The sequence below is a fragment of the Drosophila obscura genome, unplaced genomic scaffold, assembly GCF_018151105.1.
Source record: "Drosophila obscura isolate BZ-5 IFL unplaced genomic scaffold, ASM1815110v1 contig_4, whole genome shotgun sequence".
NCBI lineage: Eukaryota > Metazoa > Arthropoda > Insecta > Diptera > Drosophilidae > Drosophila > Drosophila obscura.
Window position 1 is genome coordinate 11024112 of NW_024542828.1, and position 9844 is coordinate 11033955.

General features: G+C 49.0%; 2 protein-coding genes across 2 annotated transcripts in view; one reads left to right on the forward strand and one right to left on the reverse strand.

Annotated features, from left to right (window-relative positions):
• The window catches only part of LOC111070266 (serine proteinase stubble), a 29612-nt gene extending 21605 nt beyond the window's left edge, over positions 1–8007 (forward strand). The window contains exons 3-11 of the mRNA XM_022360690.2: positions 2834–2902; positions 3922–4512; positions 4571–4752; positions 4846–5189; positions 5893–6382; positions 6458–6647; positions 6749–7046; positions 7321–7470; positions 7537–8007. Coding sequence (XP_022216382.2) covers positions 2856–2902; positions 3922–4512; positions 4571–4752; positions 4846–5189; positions 5893–6382; positions 6458–6647; positions 6749–7046; positions 7321–7470; positions 7537–7671 — 2427 coding nt within the window. The 5' untranslated portion in view covers positions 2834–2855 and the 3' untranslated portion in view covers positions 7672–8007. The remainder of the gene's footprint in view (positions 1–2833; positions 2903–3921; positions 4513–4570; positions 4753–4845; positions 5190–5892; positions 6383–6457; positions 6648–6748; positions 7047–7320; positions 7471–7536) is intronic.
• A 596-nt stretch (positions 8008–8603) lies between these two features.
• Positions 8604–9662, reverse strand: LOC111070270 (MICOS complex subunit MIC27). The gene is made up of 2 exons (XM_022360701.2): positions 9397–9662; positions 8604–9338 (listed from the first exon to the last, which is right to left on the reverse strand). The coding sequence occupies exons 1-2, from the start codon at positions 9549–9551 to the stop codon at positions 8801–8803; spliced, it is 693 nt and encodes a 230-aa protein (XP_022216393.2). The 5' UTR covers positions 9552–9662; the 3' UTR covers positions 8604–8800.
• Positions 9663–9844: the final 182 nt, after the last annotated feature.

A 9844-nucleotide genomic window follows, 5' to 3' on the forward strand; every position in this document is an offset into this window, starting at 1 on the left:
CAACCCCACCCCACCCCACCGTGGATTTTCTCCCCACCCCTTTGGGATATTAGCTGCGTGTCTTGCTGAGGCTTGCTGGCTGTCCGTGCTGTGATGTGATCCAGTTGTTTATCTTTTTCATTAGCCTGGGCGGCCTGTCATCTGTGCCGTCGCCTGTCGATTGCCAGTCGATTGACAAAACGCCTACCGGCTAAGAGGAGGCACAGCTAAAGCTGTTGCAACAAGATAGAGCAGGGTAGGGGATCTCCAGGCTGTTACACAAGATTTGCAGCTGGAGTTGGGGCCTGAATCTGATGCTGTTACTGCGGCTGATGCCCCCGGTCCAGTGCTAGTGCCAGTGCCGGTGCCAGTGCCAGGGCTCTTAACTAAACGGGCTGAGACTTTTCCTCACTTTACCACACGCCAAAGTGGGCAGGGGGCAAGGGAAAAACGTAGAAGTTAAGTGACTGACGCAAACTGCGCAATTGTTATTACAATTACTCTCTTCAACTAGTCGGCTGCTGCTGCTGCTGTTGCTGCTGCTACTAAGTACTGCAGGCCCGCGTTCTGATCACAAACTCTGCACTGCTCGGCACGTACTTACACTGAGAGAAAAGGAAAAGCAGCTACCAGCTACCAGTTACCAAAAGTGCGACATTTTGGCTACAATTTTGGGTAGATTCGGGGTCCGTTCTAAATGGAATTTTCATCTTTCATTCATAATTAAATCGTAGCTTTCCTGGCTTTATTTTTCGTCCAATTGTATGCCCCATTTCTCGCAGTGTTCATTGCTTAATTCTTGAATCTCCAACTCGGTTGGATCAACCATTCGTCAGCTGTTGGTTTTCAGGGGAAACCACAAGACTTGAAGTCGGATTCTTGGATTCCGGCGTCTCTCGGGTTTGGGGCACATTTTTCTAATAGTTGAAAAATTTTGCTAGAAAATTATTTGGCCTCTGGGCTTTGTTCTCTCGTTCTTTCTGTTCAGTCTGTCTGTCTGTCTGTCTGTGGGTTCGACTCGTCGATGTCTGTCTGTCTGAAGGAACGTTTGACTGTTTGTCAGACTGTTTGCTACCCGTCTTTGGCTCGTTTTGGGGGCCCTCTAAAGATAGTCATTAGCACAAAAGATTGCCTGTTGCTACTTCAGTTTTCAGTTGCTGCTGCTTCTGTTTTGGGGCGTTTAAACGGGGTAATTACGTTTCGGGTATTTTTCGGACTGCAAACTCTCTGCAAAAAAAAAGCATAAAAAAATGCCTCAGAAATCTCGTGGGTAAAAAAGATCTTTCGCTGGCTGCTTTCGTTGAGTTGAGTTGAGGAAATGAAAACGTAACGAAATCGATTTGCAACGGTTCATGCGCTGAATGGATCGTGCCTTCTTTTTGTGTGGCGTGTGGCAGGGGCAAGCACATCTTTTACCCCCAAGCTGCCCCTCTCTCTGCCATTTTCAAAATAAAGTTATTAAGAGTGAACGTTTGGGTTTCTGGCTCAATGGAACCCATTGAGCAGAAGTCGGCAGAGAGCCCCCCAGTCCCCACGCCACCGCTGAAAGAGAGGCCTAGACACGGCAACAAAGTCTGGGAAAAGCCAGAAATTAGACGCAGAGGCTTCCACATCAATATCAATTTCGGTTTCAATCAACATGGACATGGCAGCGTTTGCCACGGCCAATGATGTGCTTAAAACTCTACAAAGTCTTCGTTTTTTTTTGGTATCAAATTGCATTTTTGTAGCCATTTGTAATTATAATCAACATTGAGATGATGAGGCGATAAACGGGATTTTGTTGGCTAAGATATAATTTGTCTACACGTATGATTTGGGGCTACGAGTATACACATATTGGATGATTGCCGCGCAGATTGAATATCCATGAAAAGAAAAACGGAGAAAAAGAGAGTGGAATATGCTTCCTTCATGGGGGGATTCCATCACGAATTGGATATATTACTCCATATGGGAATAAGATTAAAATTAGTTTTAATTTACAAAGAATAGTTCTAACTTTTTCTATATATCAATCAGTCCCTGCATATCGAACATGGTTAGGTAGAAATCCATGTTTCCATTACAGAAGTTTTATTTACTTCTTCTACGAATAAATTCTCCGAAAATTAAACTTTAATCTTTCCTTAAAAAATAGATACAAATCAAAGTAATTAAACACGTAAACCCTCAATTATTGTTACCCCCATAATCAGTCTCTCCACTGGCCACATTCTGTGGCAAGAAGTGGTTCCCATGAGTTGCATAACTCATGCGAGTGTCACATAATGGCCAGCTGGTGACGCCCCCAAAGTGTTGGCAGCAGCACATCTACACCAGCAGCCCCCATGCAACTCCAATGCAATTCCTGCCACATTTCCTTGCGCGCAAACTCGCCAGCATCTACACCACCACCACCAGCAACTCCTCACGACGACGACGATGATGTTGATGTTGATGATGATGATGATGATGTTGGTGGTGGTGATTATACGATTACGATCTAAGGATCGGTTAATACCGCAATCTCGTGAGTGGGGGGCTGGTCTGGTGGGTGGGCTGGGCCTTGCACCACCGCCACATGCAGCACCACTTAAATGTGGATCTACTGCAGTTAGCCCCACTAATTATAGCCAGAGCACAGGGCACAGCGCACAGCGCACATTCCGCTCGACATTTTCTCGACAGCGTAACAACAACAACAACAAAAAGAAAAGAAAAGAAAAAGACAAAAAAATAGTATATAAAAATTACTAACCCACCATTATGGTGGCAGTGGAGGCTTCTTGCGGTGGCTTCCCTCCTATACTTATGATTATTATATTCTCAACTCCGCTCTCTACCACTCTCTGCCACACAATCTCTATTGCAGACATGCGCCCGGCACGTTACCGATGAAGCAAGCAACTTTAATCAGACCCAGACACAGACTTAGACACAGGTAAGTTGTCATCAGCAACCAAAGCGATGGTCGGGGGGGGGCAAAGGAAACCACAGAGTAGGGCTAACCAGGCGATGTGTGCGCTGCTACCATTGCGATTGGCTAAACTTTAATTAAATTTTGAGATACATACAGATACCTGCCTCTTGCAGCAGCAGAAGCGGCAGCAGCTGGCAAGTTGCAAGTGCAGCTCAACTCTCTTTCTTTTTTTTTCGGGGACAAGAAATTATTAATTGTGGCATGTGTCGTTGTAAAGCAGATTCCGTGCGATCGCAATAAATTTTTTCCACTCTTGTTCAACAATAAAACAAAACAAACAGCAGAAAAAAAAAACTGATTATGAAGCAAAAGTGAAAAGTTGTAATTAAACCAGTCACTGACTGAACAGCAGCAGCAGCAGCAACAGCAGCAACAAAAACGACAACTGCAACGACAGGCAGCAGCAACATCTGCAACACGAGCAATAGCAACAGCAGCAACATGAGCTACAACCTCTGCTGCTGCTGCTGCTGCTGGGCAATCATAACGAGTAGAAATCGCTGCACAGGCACAGGCCCCAAGCCTGACTCTAAGGTTTTGTATGTCCCATACCCTTAAAGGTATATAGGGGTATAATAATGCTGCACAAAGAGTGCAATGAATAGCAAGGAAAGCATCTCTTGTATGGCCACCAATTATGGGAATGGATTGAGGGATTAAGGGATAAGTAGACTTTCAACTGCAAATATTTATATCGGCAATTATGCCATGAATATATATTTCAGTTGGAACAATCCTCTTAGGGTACAACTGTCTTCGACTATCTTTTCTATTTATCTTTCTAATTTTGTGCCATCATTTTTTGTTTTGTTTTTGTTGGGTCGCGACAAGTGCGCCTAATTAGTGGGGTGCAAAAAGAGTAGAAGCTCTGACTGGGAGTCGTTGTGGTTGTGGTTCTGGTTGTGGTTCTGGTGGATGGGTTCCGGCAGGTGAAACAAGACTTATGTCCGAAAACTGTCATGCTCTTTTCTACCTTGCAGAAGAAGCCCAGCAGCAGCAGCAGAAGGAGGAGGAGCAGCAGCAGCAGCAGCCACCAAGATGTGTCCCAAACGGCATTGGCTAGTCAACAAAGCAACGGCAGCGGGAAAGGGAGCCACAGAAGGAGCTGCGAGGGCAAGGCGTAGCAGGCGGAGTCTAGACCAAATAGTAGAAGTATTAGTAGCCTTAATCTTAGTCAATTGCCTCGTGGCCACAGCGACAGCGGCCCTGATCACGCCAGCCGTTCTGGACGCCGAAGATGATGCAGATCTGTCCGGCTTCTATCGCAGCCCCCACCGACTGGAGGGCTACCAGCAGCAGCAGCTGCAGCGCAGTCAGAACTTCAAGATCAGTCCCAAGCCGTGCTCGTTCGGGCGTGTGGAGGGCACCTGCATGTTCGTGTGGGAGTGCATCAAGAGCGAGGGCCGCCATGTGGGCATGTGCGTGGACTCCTTCATGTTCGGCTCCTGCTGCACGCACAACTACACGGACAACATTGTCCTGCCACAGACGGCCTTCTCCTACACGAGGCCCACCAAGCCGCTGACACTGAGGCCGCGTCCGCCGCCGCCAGCCTACAAGCCAATGATTAGGTAAGTCCATAAAATATCTTCAAAAATAAAGAGAGTACTCCACCATTTCCCTCTCTAGTGGGATGACCACCATAGAGCGTCCACATGGCGCTGGCACACTGGTGATTCGTCCTTCGGGTCCGCATCATCAGGGCACACTGGCACGGCCACATCCTCCGCCCTACCAGAGCAGGCCCACAACGTCGTCGGATCTGCTGAGTGCCGCCTCGCATGCCAGCTCCAGTTCGAGCTCCAGTCCAAGTGAGTGGCGCCTCCTCCCCCCACCCCCCTAATTATTATGCATTGTTAGCACAGCACACAGAGCGAATTATAACAAACAAATACCAACTGCAGATAGCATTTGGCATACATCAACCCAGCAGCAGCAGCAGCAGCAGCAGCAGCAGCAGGCGCAACAGCAGCAGCATCAACAGAATCAACAGAATCACTGGCAGATGACCACCGAGCCGAGCTTTATTACCAGGCCGCGACCCACCGGCTGGACGAAGCCCGGCATCGTCAATCTGCCGATGCCCGGCCCACGTCCCTCGAAGCCATCGAAGCCCACAAAGAAACCGATTGTCTACGAGCGGCCGCCACCGCCACCATCATCCACGACGACATCGACGATGATCCAGACACATCCCCATTCTCAAGCACAGGGACAGGGACAGGGCCAGGGCTACACCAGGCCTCAGGTATGTAAATACGAAGCTGAAGCTGCGGCTTTCCTCTCTCCTCTCTCGTCTCAGTTCTGGTTCTCTCTGGGTATCGCTGATGCATTGATGCATTGATGTCGAAAGCGAAACAAACGAGCCACGAGGTCATTTACTCTTCGCGACTTCGCAGAATGGGGGAATCGGGGAACTGGGGACCCGGCACTGGGTCCTGAGCCTTCATAATGGCAGGCGGCCACAGCCTTGGGGGACATTTTATTGTTTGCACAAAGCCAGGGCCAAAAGTTGATGTAAGATTTGCCTGGCTGCCGCAGCACTGCACTGCCCTGCCCTGCCTGACAATGACGAGAGCCACTCTCAGGGGTGTGTATAGAATGTGATGCCCTTTCCAAGAAGGATATCGTGAATATGTGAGGAAAGAGTAGTTCAGTGAAGGAAGAGTGGAATGGAATCTTGGCAAAGTTTTATCTTGGGTATCTGGGGGGAAACCTTATCCCTTTTTTAGTGAAAAAATCGACCTAACTTTCGCTTTAGTTAGGGCATCCAAGGGTCACGGAGGATACCCCAAAGAGATCCCCACTTAATGCTGATTTAGCGGCGAAATGAAAAATTGATTCTTTGCATGGCTGGAATGGTGAATGAGGAATGGGGGAATGGGGGAATATTCCGCTGGCTGGGTTGGAGTATTTTAGCATAATGTTTACCACTTTGGTCTGCCTTGCAGCTGTCGGCGGGCACATCATTAGCTACATCGTCGGCTTACCCAACCTTCTCCACATCGAAGGCTACGACGACAACCAGGAGAACGACCACACCAGCTCCGACAACAACGACAACCACAACGACAAGGAGAACCAGCACCAGAACCAGCACCACCACCACCACAACAAGGCCCTACCAAAGGCCCACCACGGCGAGCAGCAGCTCCAGCAGCACAACGAGAAGTTCGACAACCACTGCCAAAACACCCACCACGACCAGGCCACATACGAGTCCGAGCGGCAGCAGCAGCAGCAGCAGTGGAGGCATCATCTCCAGCAGCAGCAGCAGCCAGCCCACGCATCGGCCCATCCTGGAGGCCACATCGTCTGTCGGCGGCGGGGGCCACATTGAAACCAACGAGATAACGGACTCCTCCACACACGATGGGGCGGTGGCGGCGGCGGGTGTGACGGCGCTGGGGCATGTGAAGACCATTTCGGCGGCACGCAGCGGTAGGTGCCACGCCCCCAGATCAGGTCCCGACTTGACACTCCAATTTGTTATTGTTTCGTTTTACGTTTTCGCAGAATGCGGCATCCCAACGCTGGCACGGCCCGAGACGCGGATTGTGGGCGGCAAGAGTGCGGCCTTCGGTCGTTGGCCCTGGCAGGTGTCGGTGCGACGCACCTCCTTCTTTGGCTTCTCGAGCACCCATCGGTGCGGTGGCGCTTTGATCAACGAGAACTGGATAGCCACAGCTGGTCACTGTGTGGACGAGTGAGTATCCCCAGTCTCCAGTCCCGAGTCCCGAGTCCCCGGTCCAGGGTTCTAGTATAAACCAAGCTAATCTATGCCTCTCCATTTCCATTTCCATTCAGCCTTCTCATCTCTCAGATACGCATCCGCGTGGGCGAATACGACTTCTCCCATGTGCAGGAACAGCTGCCCTATATAGAGCGCGGCGTGGCCAAGAAGGTGGTCCATCCGAAGTACAACTTCTTCACGTACGAGTACGACCTGGCGCTGGTCAAGCTGGAGCAGCCGCTCGAATTCGCGCCGCATGTCAGTCCCATTTGTCTGCCCGAGACGGAGAGCCTTCTAATTGGCATGAATGCCACGGTCACAGGATGGGGTCGGCTCAGCGAGGGCGGCACTCTGCCCTCGGTACTACAAGAGGTGAGTGGTGCAAGCAACATGCAACATTGCAGCATTGCAACACTGAAGACCGCAACAAATCGACCGAAAGGCAAATGAGCAGCGCATAGAATTTGCAGTGGGAGAGATTGCAATTAGGAATATGAATTTGAGAAAAGATTTGAAGGGAGGAAACAGACCTTGGGGGGTAGTACCACATCTTTGAGAAGAAATATAGAAAAGATTAGAGACTAAAGCTAGTTTAAATTGAAAGAGAAATATGCAGCTTAATCATCTAAAATTCCTTCTCCCAAAGGTATCCGTGCCAATTGTGAGCAACGACAATTGCAAGTCCATGTTTCTGCGCGCCGGCCGCCAGGAGTTCATACCAGATATATTCCTGTGTGCGGGCTATGAGACGGGGGGCCAGGACTCTTGCCAGGGCGACTCCGGTGGACCGCTGCAGGTAAGCCAAAACTCATGGGTAAAATTCTTTCGAATGCAAATTAACTAAGGATATTCTCCCTGTCAGGCCAAATCACAGGATGGTCGCTTCTTTCTGGCTGGCATCATCTCCTGGGGCATTGGCTGTGCGGAGGCCAATCTGCCAGGTGTGTGCACGCGCATCTCCAAGTTTGTACCCTGGATACTGGAGCATGTCAGATGATGATCAAGCGATGATCATTTTGATGCTCGCCCGACTTTTGTTATTGTTTTAATTTATCAAGTTGTATCTATATAAGATTTGTGTGATTTATCTTAAAGGAATGTTAAGCGTAGTTAGCTTCAATTTTAACAATTTGTAAACAGCATTGACACACTGCCACGCCCCCTGCCCAAGCACACACACACACTAACACACGAGTCAACGAGCCCATTAAGTTAGTCTAGCGAAAAATGTTAGATCCATAAGTTGTCTAAAACACTCAAAACGATGATTAGAAGGGGAAATTCCATTTGTAAATAGCCGAAAATATTAGAGTGAGGGGAGGGTGGGTAGGGTATGGGAGGGAGGGAGGTACTTTGAGTCATTTGCGAATATGTCCACAATGTTGTTGGTATTTTAGGCTAGAAATATCATTAAAAAATTAACTAAATCTATCTAATTTATAAACAAATGCAGACAGGCATCCATCCATGTTGTTTGTATCTTGCCCAAAGAACAAAGTTTATCTTATAGCGCCGCGAAAGCAGCCAAAAGCAAAATAAAAAACTATTGAAAAATATTCTGTCAGTGAATCTCTGACATTTCGTTGAACAATTGTAAGCCTCGCGGGCACTTTGAGTATTCGACCATTCATTCATTTCCTTTTCAGTCATCGCTGGGGCGCTGGCCCCTGAGGGGCCTGGGGCCCCATTGAAGATGATTGGCACAATCGTCGATGTGCACGTGGGGTTTGCCACTTTCCAGCGGATTTCACTTTTCAACAGCTTCTTCTCCGAGGCGTCCAGTGACATTTGACACCAACACCAGCAACAGCAACAGCAACAGTCAGCACCAACACCAGCGGATGCTTCAACAATTAATCACTCAAAGATTCGTGTGAGAGATTCTGTTCACGGCCCACACACAGATCGCAGATACAAATTGTACAGAGATTTCACTTTTGGGACGCGACGCGAATTTATTTTGTGGCTACTCCGTGGAGTACTCCGCAGAGAGAGAAAGAGGTAAAGCATTATCTAGATGATCACACAAAATCGGAAAGAATTGAAGCGCAAAATCGATTCACACTTCCGGTTCGATTTTAGGTTCGTTTTTTGAAGCCATTGCTTCAGAGGCACTGCCTCTGCTCCTACTTCTTCTTGGGAAATACCACCTCCTTGGCCTCATCGATCAGATCCAGTGCCAGGTACTTGAGGTCCTGCAGCGAGGTGGGGAACTGCTTGATGGGCTCAATGGGCACCTCTTCGCCGGGTTTCACGCCCTTGATGAAGTTGTAGGCCACGGCGAAGATCTTGCGGCCCTCGTGCAGCACCACGCGGCAGTTCTCCTCCGCCTGGCGGGGATAGCACATGGAAGCCACCGCTCCGGAGCCAATGCCAGTGTAGATCACCTTCTTGACGAAGCCACCGCGGGCGGCAAAGATGAAACCCGCCAGACCGCCCACCACAATGGCGCCGCTGCGATGGAGTGAGTTCTGTGGCTCGTTCAGGATGTCGAGGGTGTGCTGCGTGTGGGCCTTGGCCGTGTCCACGTAGCTGCCGATGATGCCGGCCTGGTCTGCTACGGCCCGGTAGCCAGCCTGCACCTCCTCCCGCACGGTACGCACTCCAGTCTCCAGATTCTTTTCTAGCGCCGATTCTCTCGAGATGCGTGGCTCTTTCTTGGGCCTACATGTGGGAATATCGGAATTGGTGGTTGCTTCTAATGCAGGTGCACTCTACTCACTGTGTCTTGCGAAGGGAGCCATAGATGGGGAGTTCGCTGGGTCTGCAAACTAGTGAACAATCCTCATCCTTCTTCGGTGCTGGAGCTTTGGGGGGTTCGGGGGCTGCCTTTACGGCCACGGCTGCCAGGAGTCCCATCGTTGTTGTTCGCAGCATTTTTAAATGTTTGTCGATCCCCCGAGTTATTTAATGCGTGTATAAACGCGAAATTTCGTACGTTTGCTGCAAAGCAAACGATGTTTTTAACATTGCGTAATGTCAAATACACGAGACGACTGCTTGATGCATGACAGAGACGCGTGACACAGGTAAGGAAAGCTATATATAATCAATGGAAGCAATAATACTGAAACTATGAATTAATCTATATAATTTGAAGTGAATTAAATGTTTTTTTTATCAAAAAACCTTATAATTTTAGTCACATTTTACATTTCGATACATCGCAT

Bases quoted from the DNA above. Each gene is read 5' to 3' on its own strand.
- LOC111070270 (XM_022360701.2), bottom strand. From the start codon at position 9,551: ATGCTGCGAACAACAACGATGGGACTCCTGGCAGCCGTGGCCGTAAAG. The intron at 9,339-9,396 runs GTGAGTAGAGTG...TCCCACATGTAG, and splicing joins GGCTCCCTTCGCAAGACACA to GCCCAAGAAAGAGCCACGCA.